The following is a 22,079-nucleotide window of genomic DNA, read 5'->3' as shown; positions in this document are numbered from 1 at the left end:
AGGATACAAATACATGATAGCACAAATAGGATACAAATTTATACAAATACACGATATCATAGGATACAAATTCATACAAATACATTATAGCATAGGATACAAATTCATACAAATATATGATAGCATTGGATACAAATTCATACAACCACATGATACATCGGATACAAATTCATACAAATACACAATATGCATAGGATACAAATTCATACAAATACACATTAGACATAGGATAGAAATTCACACAAATACACAGTAGGCATAGGATACAAATTCATACAAATACACATTAGGCATAGGATACAAATACACGGTAGGCATAGGATACAAATTCATACATATACACAATATGCATAGGATACAAATTCATACAAATACACATTAGACATAGGATGCAAATTCATGCAAATACACAGTAGGCATAGGATACAAATTCATACAAATACATGATAGCATAGGATACAACTTCACACATATATTAAGTAGTCTACCCTTGGATATAGAGATTGGTATCAAATTCCCTCATTCATGAGTCACTGCTTTAACTGAATTTCACTCTTTCATCATTATAAAAGAATATTTTGCATGTCTTGTCAATTTCGCCATACAGTATGCAGTACAGTGCCACAGGTCACAAACAAAAGCCAGCTGTCTTTGATCTTGATGAATTTGAGCAGCAGCTTAATCCATCAACTGATTAAAGTGTGAACACCTGTTTTCAAGCCTAATTATACCAACTGTCCTAATAAAAAAAATCACCTGTGTGTGTCACAATTACATGTAAGCTGTCAATTTGAAACTGAAATGGGGATGGAGATAACCTGTCAGTTTGAAACTAAAATGGGGATATAAGGGAAATAAGCACAATGCAAATTAAGATTGGTCACATTTTTAAGGCTTAGTTATGATTTAATGTACATGATGGATTAAAGTGAAGATACAGAATCATACTGTGAGACTTATTCTTTTACATTTGGTTATTTTTCTTTTTGTTAAATAGGTAAACTAAATACATATATTTTGGTAGCATAACACTACTGCTAAGTATAATAATACATGCAAAATAATAATAATAATAATAATAATAATAATAATAACAATAATACTATTAACAATAATGATATGCTATTTGGTTCATAGTACATACATTTGTCATGAACCAAGTTTGAGAGCTGAACCTACCTTCTGGTGTAACCTGTCTACAATGGCCACTTTTGCCTTTTACTATGGGTGGTTGTTATTGACAGGTTTGGCTGTACATATTTACACAGCTTTGGTAATCATGCTAATATTGTGTGATAAAAAAGATCATAAAAGGATTCTTGTTGTAGTACAAACAAATGACATCATTGACTTTGGACAAAATTGCCTCCTTAACAACAGTCATAGCACTTTATTGATATGGTAATTGAACAAGAGCTGATGAATGCGGCCGCTCCGGTGGCCTGTTGGTTAGATAGAGTATCCACCCTAGATGAGGGTGGCAGTGGGTTCGAACCCCGGCCAAGTCATACCAAAGACTTTTAAAAATGGTTTTAGCAGCTGCCTTACTAGGCACTCAGCATGAAGAGATTAGAGTTAGGACTAGTCGGCCTGGTGTCAGAATAATGTGACTGGGTGGGACATCATGCTACATGTCTGCGGCACAATGCCCCATTGCTAGATATCACTTTAAATTGCCATGCTGCAGACATCGTACCGATATGACTGGAAAATTGTTAAAGCTACGTTGAAAATTTAAATCACACACACACGGTGATAAAAATGATGTGTGATGTATGGTGGTCTTGCCAATTTTATTTTGCCATTTTTGTGTCTGTAACTATTGGGTCATGTTTAATGTAATGTATATCAGTAGCTTAATAGGTCACCTTCCCAGTAAGCCCCCACCTTACATGCACTTTCTAATGCTGTGGGTGACTCTGCTGCCTCAGAAATTTGAGGAAGCATAGTTCTCCCATCAGATCAAGTATTCCCATAGCTCTGTGCTATCCATTACATGTATCTCAAATGAAACTTTAATATTCTGCTCATACAGTAGGAAATAAACCTGGGGCAACTTGGGGTAAAGAGGATGCAGCTCCTTCCACCCTTTACTTATTGTCCTAGCATATTATGGCATGGTAATTTATTGGAAGAGATCAATTTTTTAAGTTATATGTTTTTTTCCTGATAATACCTATCCAATCATAATGCAGGCATTTCCAGGTCCTTTTTATACTAATATTCTTGGAAGAGCATGCATTTCTAATACAGTAGTAACTGTGACTGATGGAATGTGGTACTTCTCTGCCATGGGAGGCCACTCTTATCTGACATGTCTTGGTTATTAGATGATGCAGCACTTTAGGTGGCGCTCACCAGATAATATGTACTTTTGAGAGAGTGACGTATGTAAGGTGAAGTAGTTCACATTTAAAACATGCACAGTGGAGAGAATGTTTGCATACCTCTATGCTACATTAATGTAATGTGGATGATATTTCTTTTGGATATTGTACTTTTGGAAATTTTACATGATTTAAGCACACTGCTAACTAAAATGACTGCTCCCTTGTGTTAAAAAATCAGTCTGAATTAGTCTAAAGTACACTATACATAGCAGCTATTAAAATAGGGAAAATGAATTTTGCCAGACTAGACAATACCAGCTTCTGAAAGTGCAATGAATGAATTACCAAATATATAAAATGTAAAAAAAGTTATTGGCTCTTTTTTATACAATTGACCTCTGAAGTTCAGGAAGTGAAAATGACCAAGTAGAGCTAGCACTTTTTTGAAAGGTGCACATTTGAAGTAAGGCCAAGCTGTATACTCTATAACCCATAGTACACCCATCAATCATACACCAAAATAAAGGGAATTAAAGGTTCTTTGCATTATACCTAAGATATACAAGGTCTTTTTTAAATAGCCAGTATAACCAGTGAGGAAAGCCGGGGACATTCTTTTTCTTTAAAATCCTAACCCTATGCAAAATGCGAAACTGTATAGCGCCACCTTAATAATTTCTCTATTCATTTCTACTGTGTACTGCTCCATTAAAAGATGGAGGCAACAAAAGGGCATTGCTGCAAAATGTATTTCTATACCTTCTGTCTTTAGTGTCATTATATTTAAATTTGGGCTTCTTGTTAAACCAAAACATTTGTCGTAATTGCATTTTTTTGTTTTATTTTTGATCAGACATTTTTCTCCACAGGGCAAATTTATGTTGATGAAAATTTGTACTACTTTTTACAACCTGCACTCCAGACCTAAAAATATCTTATTTATCTCAAAGTGGTTGATCTGTTTGTAAATGTCATATTTATGTCAGAGTGGTTGAACTGTTGTAAATGTCTTATTTATCTGAGTGGTTTATCTGTTGTAAATGTCCTATTTATCTCAGAGTGGTTGATCTGTTGTAAATGTCCTATTTATCTCAGAGTGGTTGATCTGTTGTAAATGTCCTATTTATCTCAGAGTGGTTGATCTGTTGTAAATGTCTTATTTATCTGAGTGGTTTATCTGTTGTAAATGTCTTATTTATCTCAGAGTGGTTGATCTGTTTGTAAATGTCCTATTTATCTCAGAATGGTTGATCTGTTGTAAATGCCCTGTTTATCTCAGAGTGGTTGATTTGTTGTAAATGTCTTATTTACTTCACAGTGGTTGATTTGTTGTAAATTATTTTGTCAGTCTCTCCTGGAGAAACTGAACAGCATAGTGTGGCCAGAAATTGGAAGACTTGCAGCTGAGAAAATCCAACAATTTCAGAAAGGTGAGTTAGTACTATGTGGCCATTCTTTATTTTAGTTTACCATATATACTTGCTTATAAATTGAATCCAACTGCAGAACAGCATAGACCCTGGTCTACCATAATGTGCCAGCAGATCTGGGTCTGTGTAATTGGTTGTGACTTATAAGCTAGTATATACAGTATGTAGCTGTAAGGCTTAGTGAGATTATGGTATGACCCTGCTGCATTCATAATGCATTGGCCATTGTATGACTTTCAGTAATTGCTTGTTACTGTTCTGGATCCCATATTTCTGATTTGACTTTGATTAGAGTTGGAGATTGGGTTTACATCATTGGGATCTTTGATGAGTGTGATTATAAGTGAGATGCATATATATTAATGAGGTGATTTTGCTTCTGATTGGCTAAACACTTTAGAAACTCTGTGGTGAGATTTTGATCTGATCTGTTCAGTAGTCATCTATCATCTAGCTGTCAGATCATTTTGATTTGATTTGTTCAGAAGTAGTATTTCATCTAGCTGTCAGATCCATTTGATTTGATCTGTTCAGTAGTTGTTTATCATCTAATAGTCAGATCAGTTTGATCTGTTCAGTAGTCATATGTCATCTAGCTGTCAGATCAGTTTGATTTGATTTGTTCAGAAGTAGTATTTCATCTAGCTGTCAAATCAGTTTGATTTGATCTGTTCAGAATTAGTATTTCATCTAGCTATCAGATCAATTTGATTTGATTTGTTCAGAAGTAGTATATCATTGAGCTGTCAGATCAGTTTGATTTTATATGTTCACTAGTTGTCTGTCATCTAGTAGTCAGATCATTTTGATCTGTTCATTAGTCACATATCATCTAGCTGTCAGATCATTTTGATCTGTTCAGTAGTCATCTATCATCTAGCTGTCAGATGAGTTTGATCTGTTGAGTAGTCTGTCATTTAGTTGTCAGATCAGTTTAATTTGATCTGTTCAGTAGTCTATCATCTAGCTGTCAGATCAGTTTGATTTGATCTGTTCAGTAGTCTATCATCTAGCTGTCAGATCAGTTTGATAATGATCTTCACATATTTATAACTAAATCTTGCATCAGAGTTGCTGAACCTGTTGCCACTCTGGAGACTGGATTTCAATCAGATTTTGTTAAATAAACTTGTTTATCATTATCTTAGATACTTTATTAAGTTCGATCTGCATATTAATGAAAATGTATAAGATTCGCTGAGTTTGTTACACCTCTAGAGACTATATTTTTATTCCAATTTCGATCAACTTGGTAAATAGGTTTATATCATCAATATATTGGGTGAGTTCAATTATGAGTCAGATTTGTGCATATTAATTATGCTGTTATCTTGGGAAACATTTCTGTCAGACTACGGTAAAATAAGTAAATTTGACACTATATAAAGATTAGCATAAACTTTCCACAGACTTGTATTATACAACACAGTGCTCCTCCATATACTTACACTTTGGTCTCTGATCACTCTCAGTTACTGCCAATAAATTTGAATATACCAATTTCCTCAGGGGTTCTTCCATTGATTCACTACCCTCATTTTCTGCCATTTGACAAGGCTAATCAATGTACAAGCTATGTATAAATAATCATCAGAGACCTCAAACATCCAAGTATTACTGGAGCTTTGTTTTTACTTATTTATCTACTTGTGGATAATACTAAAACTGTTCATGGTGATATACCAGTCAAACTGTACATGGTGATATACCTGTCAAACTGTACATGGGGATATACCAGTCAAATTGTAGATGGGGATATACCAGTCAAACTGTACATGGTGATATGCTGGTCAAACTGTACATGGTGATATACCAAACTGTACATGGTTGTCAAACTGTGCATGGTGATATACCAGTCAATCTGTACATGGTGATATAGCAGACTGTACATGGGGATATACCAGTCAATCTGTATATGGTGATATACCAAACTGTACATGGGGATATACCAGTCAATCTGTATATGGTAATATACCAGTCAAACTGTACATGGTTGTCAAACTGAACATGGTGATATACAAGTCAAACTGTGCATGGTGTTGTACAGTCAGACTGTAGATGGTGATATACCAGTCAGTCTGTACATAGTGATATACCAGACAAAATGTAGATGGGGATATACCATTCAAACTATACATGGTGATATACCAGCCAAACTGTAGATGAGGATATACCACTCAAACTGTACATGGTGATATACCGGACAAACCGTAGATGGGGATATACCAGTCAAACTGTACATGGTGATATACCAGACAAACTGTAGATGGGGATATACCACTCAAACTAGATGTGGTGATATACCAGTCAAACTGTAGATGAGGATATACCACTCAAACTGTACATGGTGATATACCAGTCAAACTGTACATGGTGATATACTGGTCAAACTGTACATGGTGATATACCAGTCAAACTGCACATGGTGATATACCAGCCAAACTGTACATGGTGATATACCAGTCAAACTGTACATGGTGATATACTGGTCACACATACAAGTATTAGATTCAGTGGATAATAAAATTTTTTTTTTTACAAAGAGCGCAAAGCAGATCCTTATTTCATGTGTTTTATGTATTGTTGTGATTTTTGTAAGAATTGGAATGGTCTTATGTAAGTTTATTACTGAACCATGAAACTGAAAGTTTTTCATTGGTTCTGTTTGTAATATTTAAGAATGACATTAAACTTTACAAACCATGAAAATGCAATACTGTTTTAACTATCTCGAAAGTTACAATCAGAATTTGCCAGTCATGTATATTTTCATTTTGTTTTTATAAACTCTGTAATTAAATCTGAAGTATATTCATTGGCATTAGATGATGGTAAGAGATTACAACATGGTGGATGCTTTTACTTCCAATGCGAAGTTGTGTTTTTCTGTATGTTTGCAGTATCTTGTGGACTAAAATAAACAAAATGAAACTGGGTAATTAATATTGTGTTTTTGTTTATTTATGTACACTTCAAGTGTTGCTACTCTGCTTCAAGACTCGAGGGATAGGTTAATATCACATCTGTTGTTTGGTTGCTTGCTGAATTAGATATTTTTGTATGGTTTGGACAGTACATTGGGGGGGGGGGCATTAAAAAACATGCAGAAAGTATATTCAATGTTACTGTGAAATCATTTCATTTTTTGTTGGTATCAGTTTGCATGGTTTTGCAATGACATTTTCATCAATACTTGACTTTTTATCTAAGTTTCAGATGAGGAATGTAGTCTTATTGTTGGAACAGATGGACCACTGTAATTTTGGTCTGTAAATTCACAACAGCCATGAAATACACACAAATTGGTAAACCAAGATAAAAGTGAATTGTGTATTTCCTTAGAGGGATTGAAAAATCTGAAAAATTCACTTCACTTGCCCGGTCAGGAAAGTACTAAAAAAATTGTACTCAACCAGTCAGGCAAGTACTAAAGATTGTACTTGACCTGTCAGATAAGTACTAAAAATTTGTACTTGACCTGTCAGGAAAGTACCCAACAAATTTTATTCGACCTGTTGTGGAAGTACAAAAGAATGACCAGAATAAACTCTTATTCAAATAGCTATGATAGAAATATAAAGGTTGGTGATATTAAAAATCTAAATACAGTGGTGTGAATGGTTGTTTTCTGGAACTTATTCTTTGACCCTTCTTACACCAGTTGTAAGTAATCAAGACCAGTCTGCCCTCACTCTGGTAAGTAATCAAGACCAGTCTGCCCTCACTCTGGTAAGTAATCAAGACCAGTCTGCCCTCACTCTGGTAAGTGTTTATTGGTTTAGAAGAGATAGCATAGTGCTTGTGTAAGCTTAATCAAAATAAAAGGTAAACAAACTTCTGGCAGAAAGTATGGACTTGCAGTAAATAAAGTCAGCAATTTTCGCAAATGAACATCTTTGTCTTTAACCCATTTTATCCTGAATACGACTATGGCCGTAATACCTCATTCTGTCCTGAATACACCTGTGGTCTTAGTATCCCATTTTATCATGAATACGTCTACGGTCATACTCTACTATGTATGTGTATAGTGTCTCTAGAAACGTGTTATACGTAACAGATATTTGTGTACTTCTTCACCGACACAGGAAATGGTTAAAGCATGCTTACACAGTGAAATTTTTTTAAAAAATGAGGTTGGAAAGGAAATTGTTGGCTTGAAAATCGATCGATAAAATGATGGACGACAACTTAGATGTAAACATGGATGTTGATAGTGCAGGTAGCAACATTGAAGTTGATGATCTGGATGATTTTGATGATAATATTGACTTAAATAATGAGTTAGAATTGAATCAAGTTGATGAAAGAGATGATGCATGGCTTCATGCACTTTTTGACAGTGATTCAGAGAATAAAGCTGACTTTGAAGGCTTTCCAGAGGATTGGGTCTGGGATGATTTTTCACCTCGGTCGCAGCCATGATTTAAATTGATAGAAACGGCAACTGTTCAACACCCAGAAAAAGCCGATGCACAACATTATTTTGAGTTACTTTGGGATGATTTAATCTGGGAAAAAAAATTGTTGATGAAGCAAACCATTATGCTGAACGTGAGCTTTGAAAAAATCCCCCTCCTGCTGTATGATGCTCCATTTTACCACAGTGTATTTAGAATTGCTTCTCAGGAATCAGGCACTGCAGTTGAAATAGGTAAACAGGATAAAATGGGTTAAAGAGAAACACTAGTTAGTCCTGAATCAGTATGTGCCTGGTGGGACAGATGATTGGAAAATTCATTCAGCTGTCAGAAATATTTACTTGACATTTTGAGTTGCGATGGTGAATTCCCAACCCCTGAGTCATTCATACGTCATACATTTTTTTGTATATAATTTTAGAAGTTCATAAATAGCCAGAATTTATCAATTCACCATCTCTGAAGTCCATTGTTCCTCCATGTAGTGTACTTTGGTTGATAGTTGCCACGCTTATTGTCTCAGTTTTGTTCTGGGCTCATCAGTATTCTCAGCTGGAATGACTACTTTGTGCCAAGAGTTCTTCTATCAGAGTACACCACTCCTTTGATAACTCGTGAACCCACATATAATGCAGAGTCAGGCAAAGATTCCATTATTTAAAATAGAAAATATCCTAATAATTGGACCTTATTAGTTGAACATGAAGAAAATCTCAAACAATTTGGTAAATGAGACCTTGATGTGTAGCTTGTTTCATTGTAAAAAAAATAATGGCAAGTGCCTGGTTTGAAACAACATCTTGAAATTTTCAACTTTTAATAAGAACTCGTATATTTTGTAAAATTTTATTTCATTCTTTATACACTGTAAATAATAATTTTCATTGAAATTTGATCAATGAAAATGTCACTTATGTCTACTGGTGGCAGCACTTTAGTAAATAACAATTAGTTAAATAAGTTTTGTCAGGTGAAGTTCCTGTTTTAGTGCTATCTTTTAATCTGGCATCAGTGTAATCATTATTATGTACAATGTTCTCTTGTATTCCAAAATGAAAAATGTCAATCTAGCATGACAGCTATGTCCTTGATCATTTCTGTGTGAATCTATTTAAGTTCCAACCATGTTTTGATCCTCGAATTTCATAATTATGTGTTTTAATGTTGCAATCAATTAAAAGCAGTCCTGCTTAGTATTATTGTATTATCACATTAAATGTGTTTTGTATCAAATCAATAAAGGGGGTGGAAAAAAAGAAAAGTTAAAAGGCATGTAAATCCTACCTATGCATGGGCTAGTGGTAAGGTGTCAGGTCTACTCATTTCACACTTTCGCATTTGAACACTGTTATAAATATTATTATGCAAGTAAATTACCTTTAATTAGCCAACTCGTTCACAGGTGTGATAAAAGATAGCAAGGCAATCAGGCAGAGAGAGTACCTGGGGAATAAATAGCTTTGTTTCACAGGTACAGTTCATTATGAGAAGCGAGTTCCATAGTTTGTAGTGAACTTTCAATTCCTGAATTTACACTCAGAGGTTTCCTAAAGGATGAGAATAAGTCTCACTGTAACTTGCAATGGAATCACATCATTAATATTTTACGAGTTTCGATGGTTGTCTGATGAAGTGAACGTCCTTATTTTTGGAGAAAGAGGAATATTGTTTTATTGTGAATAAACAACAACAAAAGCAGTGACATATTACACACTGATTTTGCTTACAAGTGATAGTTATTGAAACTTCTTGGAGTAATGTTGTTAATGCTCTTTCAGAGGTTGGATATCTTGAAAATTATGGTAATTTATTCAGTGAACGACTTCATTAGAAAATGCTCTTTATTGATAATTATTCCCAACATGATTATGAAATGAGATTCAGCCATTAAACATCCCCTGGGTTTTCTTGATGTCCTAATGCCATGTATGCTTCCCTGTTGTTAATTTTTTTTGGTCCCTGGTGTATGAGTTATTGTGGGAGATGTATACTTTATACAAGTTCCTGGCCATACTTTACGGTTAAATTGATGTTGTTGTTGTTGTTCTTGTTGTAGGGTTTAATGCCATTTTTCAGTATAATTGGTGGAGGAAGAACCCTGGAAACCCCGGGAAGAACCACCGACCCACGAGAAGCTACTGGCAGGTTTTCTCATGTACCAATGTTAGCCGAGGCTGAGACTTGAACTCACGCAGACAGAAGTGAGATGGCAGTGATCTGTAACGGTGAGCGCTTTAAACCACTCGGGGCCCCCCGGCTAAATTGAAACAAAGTAAATCTAATTGTTTATCGCTCATTTGTATTTCAGAGGGAAAAGCTGTAATTGTGTTAGAGGCAGCCTTACTTCTAGAAGCAGGATGGGACAACATTGTGCATGAGGTCTGGACAAATATCATTCCACCAGCAGAGGTATGAATCAAATGCATTATGCAAATATTGTGTCATTTTTATGTTGCCATATTCATTCAATTCGGCATATAGTGTTGAGATTGCATACATATGTTCTGTATTTTTCTTTCTGCACAATAACCTGATAGTATTCATAAATTGATACTTATTTTAGTGTGGAACTTAATGTCAAATTGACTTGGGTTGGATCTGATTTTCACTTTTATCATATCTATTTGCTTTTAAGTTGAGTCAAACTGCAAATAACAAAAATCCTGATCTGCTGTAGCATAATGCGGTTGCAGAACTGGGTCTTTGTCATTTGTTCTTCTGACCTGGCGCATTATGTCATGGCAGATCTGGGGTTTTGCAGTTTGCAGTATATATGGCACTTGTGTCAGAATTTTGGTTAACACATTAACCCCTGGAGGTTTTTGTCATTTTTGCCTTAAAATCGAGTAGGAAACACATTTTGAAAGCTATTTCTGAATATATCTGAAAACACCAAATCCCCAGTGATCTTTCAACAACATACTGCCTAGTTGTGTTAGAAACATCGTTTTTCATTGGCTAATTGACTTCCGCATGAGCAGAAGGGTAAAAGTTGGATTTTTGTTTTTTGTTTTTTTAGTTTTGCTAAATGGAGCCATTATTTTTTTATGGAGACCACTCTTTATTCCAAATGCCCATCTTGTCCTACTTTTTGCAAAGGCTCATCTGTCTGTTTGCAGTTCATACCAGTTTGCCTTAGATCTGAGACCAAAAAGTCTAAAATCCAGACACAAAATCTGATTCCGACCATGGGCGAATTTTGGGTAGAAAAAAGTTGGGTCCAAAAAATGAGTTTTTTTTATCTGTATTTTGTAGTGCAACTAGATATTCCAGATTATTTGGTATCATTGTAGAGCTACATCTGTCTACCTTTCTATAATACCACCCACGTTAGTGTATCATGCATGACCATGATGCTACAGAGCTCGGCAGTAGTTTACTACCTCCTGCCCTGTTAAGTCGTTGCTAGGGGTTAATGTGTTAATGGTTACTATTTGACATCAGATTTTGCACATCATCAAGAACCAAGGCTTCAGTTATACCATATAGACAGGGGCATCTGTGTTCTCAGGGCAAAACATTAATTTAGTACTATCTAATCAAAGTTTAACCTGGCAGAGTTTTCAAACAATACAGAAAAAAGTTAGCCATTCTTGTTAACTTAAATTTTGCTCATGTTTGAGGTCAGAGTGGTCCATCTGCAGGTCCAATAGTCAAATGTGTCCTGTGGATAATGTTTTATGTGGCCTGAGCTCATACAAACAGTCCATTCTGTAATTATTGTATAATTACTATAATATATGTTTGTATGGCCCACAAACATTATATTTTTGGTCCCTGTTGGCTGCGGTGTTGAAGATCTTGGACCACAATGTTTTAGGTACACCACACTCTCAATAAGATGTTGGATCACAGTGTTTTAGAGACACCACACTCTCAGTAAGATGTTGGACCACAATGTTTTAGGTACACCACACTCTCAATAAGATCTTGGACCACAGTGTTTTAGGTACACCACACTCTCAATAAGATGTTGGACCACAATGTTTTAGGTACACCACACTCTCAATAAGATGTTGGACCACGGTGTTTTAGGTACACCACACTCTCAATAAGATGTTGGACCACAATGTTTTAGGTACACCACACTCTCAATAAGATGTTGGATCACAGTGTTTTAGGTACACCACACTCTCAATAAGATGTTGAATCACAGTGTTTTAGGTACACCACACTCTCAATAAGATGTTGGACCACAATGTTTTAGGTACACCACACTCTCAATAAGATGTTGGACCACAATGTTTTAGGTACACCACACTCTCAATAAGATGTTGGATCACAGTGCTTTAGGTACACCACACTCTCAATAAGATGTTGGATCACAGTGTTTTAGTTACACCACACTCTCAATAACCTGTTTGACCACAATGTTTTAGGTACACCACACTCTCAATAAGATGTTGGACCACAATGCTTTAGGTACACCACACTCTCAATAAGATGTTTGACCACAATGTTTTAGGTACACCACACTCTCAATAAGATGTTTGACCACAGTGTTTTAGGTACACCACACTCTCAATAAGATGTTGGACCACAGTGTTTTAGGTACACCACACTCTCAATAAGATGTTGGATCACAATGTTTTAGGTACACCACACTCTCAATAAGATGTTTGACCACAGTGTTTTAGGTACACCACACTCTCCATAACTCATGCCCTGATGGCACATGAACCCACTTATAATGTGGGGTCAGTAATGGATCCCATTTGTTTTACTAGAAAGTACCAAACGTTTGACCCCTCTTTGTTGAACATAAATAAAATCGCAATCAAAATTGGTAACTGAAACCATGATATATCTCTCGTTTGATTTGGCAAAAACAGTTAATGTGTCCTGGAAATTTGAATCAACATTATGAAATTATCAGCTTTTAATCATGTATTTTGTTAAAATCTCTAATCAAACCACATTCCTGGTACACGGTAAAAAACAGTATGCAACTAAATTTTGATCAATGAAATTATCACTAACACATCCTTGAGGCAGCACTTTAATAAATAAGTACCAATTATATGCGTTGTTTTTTTATCAAGTGAAATGTTTGTTTTACTTATATTTTTTTAGTTCAGTTTAAGTGTAATGATCATACATACATACAATGTGCCTTGATGTATTCAAACGTGAAATTTGTCAATCTACCATAACAGGTATGTCCTTGAGTGTTTCTGTGAAAAACTAATTAAGTGCTGATGGTGTTTTGATACCTAATTTGTTTAAGTATTTGTTGTATTGTTGCACTGAATTAAAAGCTGACATCCTTGTATTAGCATGTTACTACATCAATTAAAGGGGGTGGACTAATTAAAAAGTTAAAAGGTATGTAAATCCAGCCTTAGAGCTATAGGTCCCAGTCTAGTGTCAGGTCAACTCATTTCAAGCGATCAATCAAACACTGTTAAAAAAAATTGTGAACAAAATATGATCAAACTTTCTTAACTTGGTATTACTCATTCACAAATATGATCAACAATAACAAGATAGCATACTCATTCACAAATGTGATCAACAATAGCAAGATAGCATACTCATTCACAAATGTGATCAACAATAGCAAGATAGCATACTCATTCACAAATGTGATCAACAATAGCAAGATAGCATACTCATTCACAAAATGTGGTCAACAATAGCAAGATAGCATACTCATTCACAAATGGGATCAACAATAGCAAGATAGCATACTCATTCACAAATGTGATCAACAATAGCAAGATAGCATACTTATTCACAAATATGATCAACAACAGCAAGATAACCAAGCAAAATGAATACTTGATGACATAAAATTCTGTTTCACTGATACATTTTGTTAATGAAATGCTAGTTTCAGAGTTTGTAGTTAATTTGTAATTCCTGAATTTGCACTTGGAGATTTCCTCATGGATGGGAAATTTCACTGTTACTTGCAATGAAATCATGGCATTAATATTTTATTATAGAACAATAAAAGAAATTGTCTTTTCTTTGACGACTCTTTCATGATCTAGATGTTCTGTTTTGTTGTTTTTTTGTGTTTAATAACAGGAATCTTGTGTGATTGTAAATTTGAATAAATAACTACTTTGGTTCTTTGCTCCTTGCGTTGCATGACACAAGAGTCAAGGGCAAAACAGGTTAGCAGACGGACCAGGGAACCAGAGTATTCAACAGCAACACAAAGCAGTTATGTAATACACAGTGTTTTTATGTACATGTGAAGGTTGTTGGAATAATGTTAATGATCTCTCACCGGTTGGACATAGTGAACATAAAGGTAATTTTTACATAAAAATGAATAACATTGGTTGAAAAAGTGCTTTATTGACAAATATTCCAAGTGCAATTCTAAAACAAGCCATTAAACATTAAACAGACCAGTTCCCTACCCCCCACAATGTCCACTGAGGATGGTATCATTTCATATTGTTATGGAGTTCCCTTGATAACTCGCGTCCAGGCTTATTGTGTGGTCTATGTTTTTGGATCCCATTGTGCACTAGTTATTGAGGTAGAGGTATATTAGGAAGGAAATAGGTTATGTATAAAGTACAGTATGTATACTGATGTATTTGGTTTTAGACATGTTACATTGAGAACTTGATATGTTAGATTCACAGTCATTAGAGTAAACCAGAAAGCATGAAATATCCAAATAATGAGAAAATGTACATATTGTGAATTTTTCATATTGCAGGATCAGAAAAAGTCTCATGTTAAATCTCATTTTATATAGCTATTTTCCATTCTGTTAAATTTATTGTTATTTGTAACATGAAACATAAGCTGCCTTACTTGATGTAATAGATTCACTGTGTACTTAATAAATATTTGGATGAATTTCATGAGATAAAATGTTCATAGTAATAATACATGATTGATATGATCTCACAAAATGTGATAAACAACCAAAGTATGTGCATATATTAGAGGAGATAGTTCCCTTTGTCAACACTGGAAGCTCTCCAGTTTGGAGGTGTTTTCTTTCTTCATTATACTCGCATTAATTAAAATAAGTATGATTCATTTTTGAGATTGCTTTAACCCACAAAGTCAAGTGGTAACAAGAAGCTTGGCATGTGTTGTTGTAAAATCAAGAAAATCATGACGTTCTAGGTGAAATTTTATCAGCTGCTTCCCTCCCACATGTGTCTAGGAAATGGATATTGGTGCATTTGATCCACGGAAGGGTGTGTGCTGAATGCAGTACTGTATATACTTGCTTGTAATGCATAATGAGCTGGCAGATCTAGCTCTGTGTATTTGTTCAATAGCAGTAATCAGTAAAACAGACAACATAGACCCTGACCTGCCAGTACATTATGCAGTGGTCCATATTGTTTGCACTTGATCTGGATTTATAAGCAAATATACAAGGTGTATGCCATATTATACAGAATAGTGAAATTTCCTTATATATGGTAATTTGAAATAATGGTACATAAGATATGAACAGTTCTTATTTCTCTTTTTTCATACAGGCTGTAAGGAGAATAACAACAGAAAGGAATCTATCAGAAGAGGAGGCCAAAAAGCGATTAGAGTCTCAGTTAAGCAATGAAGACAGAATAAAAAGGTCAAATGTTGTACTGTGTACTCTATGGGAATATGAGTACACACATTTACAGGTGATATAATTTTTGCCACGCAAGTCTTAGCAAGAATTTCGAATATCAGCCCTCCACTTGCAAAGTTGGTGTTATTTCCTAAACCCTTGATTGATTTTCATAGTACTTGGCATTAATAATTATTAAGCTAAGATGATTCATTTTATAAATTTTGCTGGCCCCAAATGACCTTGGGGTCAAGGTCATAGTCATAGAATATTTATGTTTGAGTTTGGTCGAAGTAGTTGCCTTTTCTTATATCTCCTAAACCACTTGATGGATGTTGTTCATATTTTGGATAAATTATAATTAAGGTCATTCATTTTGTGATGTGCATGCTTGTCATTTTAACCTTGGGATCAAAAGTCACAATTGAAAAAAATTTGCTTTAGGACTTTGGTAAAGTTTTATCATTTGCTTATATTTTCTAAACCCTCTGATAGATTTTCTGCATATTTGGGACAATGCAATCTGCTAATGTGCTTGTGTGCCTTTCATCTTGGCATCAGAGTCACAGTCATAAAAAATGTGTACATGAAGGTCTGGGTTTAAAACCCCTTGATGTGTCTGTTCATACATTGAATTAATCATTGAGAAGTTAAAACAATCTTTGACATGCTTGCTGTCACATTTTGACCCTGTGGTAAAGGTCACATTTTGCACCAACGCTTGATTGTGACCTTTACATGCTGTCCCTTGCCTTCTTCTATTGATTTATCTTTGCTCTGATTATTTGTGGCTTTATTTTATTGTTTTTCATCCTCTGGTTTTAGTATTTATTCCATCACTGCAGAATTGATCTTTGATCATGTCATTTTAATGCACTTGCCACAAGATGGAGTATACTGTCTTATTATGTTGTTTGTTCAATTTCATTCTCTGTACAATAATTCAGGTATACAATTACCAGATTTTATAAGCACCATGCATTTTGGACAAGAAAGAGAAACTTATCAATTGGGGCCTCGAGTGGCTGAGTGGTCTAAAGCACTCACCATTACGAATCACTGCCATCTCACCTCTGTCTCGGGCTCGGTCAATATGGGTATGTGAGAAAGCTTGCTGGTAGCTTCTCGTGGGTTGGTGGTTCTTTTCGGGTTTTCCTAGGTTCTTCCTCCACCATTAATACTGGCTGCCATGTATAGCCTATCTTGTGCTGAAAATTGGCATTAAACCCTGTAGCAACAACAACAAACCTATCAATTTCAAGCTTAAAAAGTCAAAGGTCAGTGTAACAAGAACTGACAGAAGGAAAATGACACTTACTGTGTTCAAAATTTGTGAATGGTTTATTTTGAGATAAGGAGGAAACCTATTGATGAGACAGTCGAGAAACAAGTTGACAGTGACTCTAAGAAAAAAAGAGAGTATATTGTTTCTCGATTGAATATGTTTCCCAATCATGTTAATGTTATGGTATAAAACTTAGATGCCCCTTGAATTTATCTTTCACATCAATACTAGATATAGACAAAGGGAAGAAAATCGTATAAGGTTCCTCCTCCTTTCCACTGCTAGGTGGCTATGCGTATATCTATTATTGACCATTTTGAGCCTTCACTGCAGTATGATCAAGATTACACCACATTGCCTTTTTATATCCATCAAAATCATCATTAATTCCACCCATCAATCAAAGTTGTTGTACTTCTTTTGTTAAGTGAGGTTTCCACAAGGATTTGGTAACTTTAGTTGAGATTTTTCAGTTATTTATACATATTTATACATAATTTTGCAGTTTGTGGAAATGTTATTGATACCTAAAGTTGTACATTTTAATTGTGAATCCTGTGTGAATTTCTCGTATGTATTCATAAATGTGGTTATTGATTTTGTTGACACTTTCAAGTTATTTCCCATTTTCTGTCATTTTATTGTCATTTTGGATTACAGTGGCAATGAAATGTACCAAGTGCAAGAAATGCAAAGTCATAACATGTTTATCGCCTGCACAAAATGCATGTCAGCTTTGCCCTGCAACATTTGTAGTTGATGGTTTTGAGGGGACTTGGTCTGTGTTCTGCAGAAAATTTGGAAAGGAGAGAGAGAGAGAGAGAGAGACAGGCAAAATTGATACTGACAGATAGTGACAGCCCAAGTTTCCATCCCAATTCCTTGTGTAGTGTAGTGTGGGACACTTCAATGGTATTTCCCTCTCCTATGATTTTTTTGAGCCATGCTGTAAACTACTGTTGTGTTTGGACAGCTAAAGACAGAATCGGGTGACATGGGATAAATCCATACTACACTCATCTCATGCATTCCCCAAGTGACAGATGAGGAGACTTGTTCAGAAAATGATTTGGCTTCAGGGGAGTTTTATCTCACTGTTCATTATGTTTTTCCAATAAAGATTTAAATTTGATGGGAGAATTTTATTCCATTATTGGCAGCACAGTGGGCTTAAGTTCCCTGCATGCCTGAGCTTGGATTTAGTATCTATAAGTCTGAGTGCCTGGGTTATTATTCTGTCCTCACCAACATGTTTTACCAGCTGTTGTCATCTTCCTTCAGTATTTAGGTTGTTGACCAGCTAAATCAACCATCCACCTGGCCATTTCAATGGGACATGCCACATACTTCCTATCCATTAAATTTTATACAGAACTGTACAGGGACAGGTACTCCCAGCGAAACATATCTAATCAGCTGCCCAATAGTCAGTCCAGCCTATGACTCGGATGATAGCACTACTTCTTATGTGCAACATGGAATCAATGCTGGACAAGGACAACTACCACAGTGGATGCAGGTAAACCTTCATCTGTCCCATCACTCTAATCTGACAATGGAGGTTACAGAGTTTAGCTTCAGTCAAGGAAATTTACTGGATCTTAGCTCCATCTAAGTGTCTACTGCTGCCATCTACGAGCCAGACCTATAAGGTCAAGGTCTCAGTAGATGTTGAAGATGAGGAGAAAGATGAACATCTCTCCTCCCTTCTCTGATTTCTCTGACTTGAAGAAAAAAGTTCAATTTCCAGTTGGATTTTGTGGCAAAATCTGAGACCTGGGAAAGCCTATCACCAGTATCTTTTTCACTTCACTGCTCACTGTGGATATTCCAGAAAATGAAAAGAACATTGCAGAGGTAAACCTGGCAACCCCACAATTCCTCCTGGTTGATTGTTTTCGATACAGCTTCCAAGACAATGCAGAATATGCTGGCCATGTCATTTATTCTTACCTCCACATCATTAACAGATTTTCACCTAGTTAAAAAATCAGGCAGTGAGCATGTATGAAGTCAATAGGCAACATCAGCAATGGGATTATTAGGGCTATGCATCATTCTATGGCTGACTCCCTTATGACTTATAACAGTCTTAATTTAATGTGATGAGACATCTTTTTCTGTATTTTGTCTTGGAGAAAGCCATATCACTTTTGGAACAACAAACAAACCCCAAAAGCTCCAAAATATAGACAATGACTCTCAGTCTATGATGTCCATCAGCAATATCAAAGGAAGGGTCAGACTTCATTTTCAAGGCTCCAATAGACTTGTTTCTGGGCAACAAATGGGTGATCTAAGTTGTTTTGGAGGGAATAAGAATCTTGTTCACTCATTTCCCCTCCCGTTGATCTTCCCCTTCTCTGATGATTTCAATTTTGTTTACATAGCTTTAACAATTTTAGTCATATTGCTATTATGTCTGTAGTGTGGCAGTTTATAGTGATGTCTAGCAATGGGGCATCATACCGCAGACATGTATCATCATGTCCCACCCAGTCACATTATCCTGACACCCAGGCCGACCAGTCTTAGCATTAACCTCTTAATGCTGAGCACCAAGCAAGGCAGCTCTTTGTACTATTTTTATAAGTCATTGGTATGACTCTGCCTGGGATTGAATCCAGAACCTCAGATTGCCATCGTATGTACTCAAATTGCCATGACACTAAACTTCTGAAATATTTTCATCCTTTCTGTCCCATTGGAGAGATAAGATCTAAGTAATGGGTTTGTTATACACTGTCATCAAAAATTTCTGTGCAATCTCTGAATCTGGAAAACAACTTTAACCAGTTGAGCAAAATGGTAAATTGTACTCTGCCACAAAATTTGCAAGAAAATTCTCTACAAATGACACTTTATCCTCCATTGATCCAGTCTCAAATTAGACCTTTAGAGTGGGTATATTTGTTACAGAAAAATCATTGTTTTTTATGAGATATTGTCTGCATATGCTTGGTGATATAATTTCATCCTATTGTACTATCATGTTAAAATCCACCTTGAATGAAACACACATTACAAACTCAAGACCTTTGGTACTCACCTTCACACTCTTATTTCAAAACTTTGTTGAACTTGCAGTAATATTTCTTTGCCAGTGGTTTTTAACATTGGGAAAAGTGCACATTTCAGCATTTTGACATAATAGGGTAATCGATTTACAGCCTGTTGGTGTTAGCCATTATTTAACAGTTCTCAATCCAGCTAATCAGCACTGGTATTTGCACTGTCGGAACAGTTCCAGTCCCCTGGTAGAGATTTGCAAGGTTATTGTAGTGATCCCTTTTAGATGGGATAATTCCTGGGTCAGTGACATACTCAACCTTGCAAAACAGTGGGACCGCACTATAGCACGCACCATTATAACATGAATTTGGATATAACATGATTGTAGTGTGACTCCCGAAGTATCATATGCATATATTTTTCTTGTACATGAGGAAATATTTTTTCTTCTTAAAAGTACAAAAAGAGGCTTACTGTCATTTTGGTGAATGAATTCTAATACAAGATGATCATGTCGTGGCTCTTGTACACAAAAAAAAATCTTCTTAAAAGTAGGAAAAGTAATGTGTACAAAGTTTACTCAGGGATTGCTTTGGGCTTCACTAATGTCACAAATTGCTATTTTTTTCCACACATTGGTGGCAAAATATACCGTCTGGTGACTTTTTGTGTGTGACAACATAGGTAGCTGTTTGAACTTGTATATACAATTTTTGGTTTGGAGTGAAGAAATTGAAATGCACCATGAAAGGATGCCACAAACTTGGATATAAAATGCACTGGAATCTATCTACTGTTACATAAACAAATAATTTGTTCATATTAACAAACTCTCTTAACAGTGCATCATCATATCACAATCCCCTTATGCTGACATCTGGCCTGAGCACTCTGCTGTGATACACTCGAATATTGATGCTACTGGACTAGCTACAGTTGATCAGCCTTTGAAGGCAAGAACATGAATGACTACAATTGACCAAACAACGCTAGGTTTTTTTAAAAATGTACCCAGAAAATATAGTTTTTCTGCGACTTCAAAGAAAAATTTCTGCAATTATTTGATGTTGCCACCAGAATAACAAACAGTCTTTTGTTTGGTCATCCAAATTTGTTCATTGGTGGTGACTTCAATAACACATGCACCTTTCATAAAAGCAAGCCGACTACGATCTTCAATCAAAGCAAGCACCTTTCATCAATAGAAGTCAGCACCAAACTTAAATAAATGCAATGGAATCTGATCGATTATTGCAATTTCCAAAGTTACCAGAAGACGTTTATTGTTCCATGAAAGTTTCCTTTTTGCAGGAAAAACATTTATACTTACAACTGCTACCAATGGCAGCATAAAACACAATTTAAATTTCCAATCTTTTGAAACATAGATATGTGGCCATCAATTTGCTTTTTAATTTGTTCATGTTTTCATTTCCCTAAGAGTAGCCTCAATCCTGGGAAGCCTTGGCAAGATATAACTGTCTCCAGCTGTCCAAAATTTAGGCCATTTTAAGTACATAGCATGTAAACTACCATTCATAGTTAATTGTTTAGTGAGACTTGTTTGTTGATAATGGGATATAGATCAAATGAAGACTACCATTTTTTTATATAAGTTATTTGTGTTTTCTAATGAGATGTTACTGAGACATGAATTTTGTAACTTGTGATCTGTATTTGAATTCAGGAATTATTCTTATACATGTACAGTACTTAATGCATTATGGATTGTACTACAAGTTGTCAATGTACAAGTGTACTACACAGATACAAGTTGTCAATGTACAAGTGTACTACACAGATACAAGTTGTCAATGTACAAGTGTACTACACAGATATAAGTTGTCAATGTACAAGTGTACTACACAGATATAAGTTGTCAATGTACAAGTGTACTACACAGATACAAGTTGTCAATGTACAAGTGTACTACACAGATATAAGTTGTCAATGTACAAGTGTAATACACAGATACAAGTTGTCAATGTACAAGTGTACTACACAGATATAAGTTGTCAATGTACAAGTGTACTACACAGATACAAGTTGTCAATGTACAAG

The 22,079-nt window shown here is 35.4% G+C and overlaps 1 protein-coding gene across 2 annotated transcripts in view; it reads left to right on the top strand.

Annotated features, from left to right (window-relative positions):
• The window catches only part of LOC149794112 (bifunctional coenzyme A synthase-like), a 50,111-nt gene that overhangs the window by 23,558 nt on the left and 4,474 nt on the right, over positions 1-22,079 (top strand). For both annotated transcript variants that reach the window (XM_089968091.1, XM_089968090.1), the window contains exons 6-8: positions 3,679-3,760; positions 10,490-10,590; positions 15,648-15,794. In XM_089968091.1, the coding sequence (XP_089824217.1) occupies positions 3,679-3,760; positions 10,490-10,590; positions 15,648-15,794 (330 nt within the window). The remainder of the gene's footprint in view (positions 1-3,678; positions 3,761-10,489; positions 10,591-15,647; positions 15,795-22,079) is intronic.

Source organism: Sinohyriopsis cumingii, chromosome 8, assembly GCF_028554795.1.
Source record: "Sinohyriopsis cumingii isolate HCF-2022 chromosome 8, ASM2855479v2, whole genome shotgun sequence".
Taxonomy (NCBI): Eukaryota; Metazoa; Mollusca; class Bivalvia; order Unionida; family Unionidae; genus Sinohyriopsis; species Sinohyriopsis cumingii.
The sequence above is the reverse complement of the archived record's forward strand: the minus strand, read 5'-3'. Positions and strand labels throughout refer to the sequence as shown.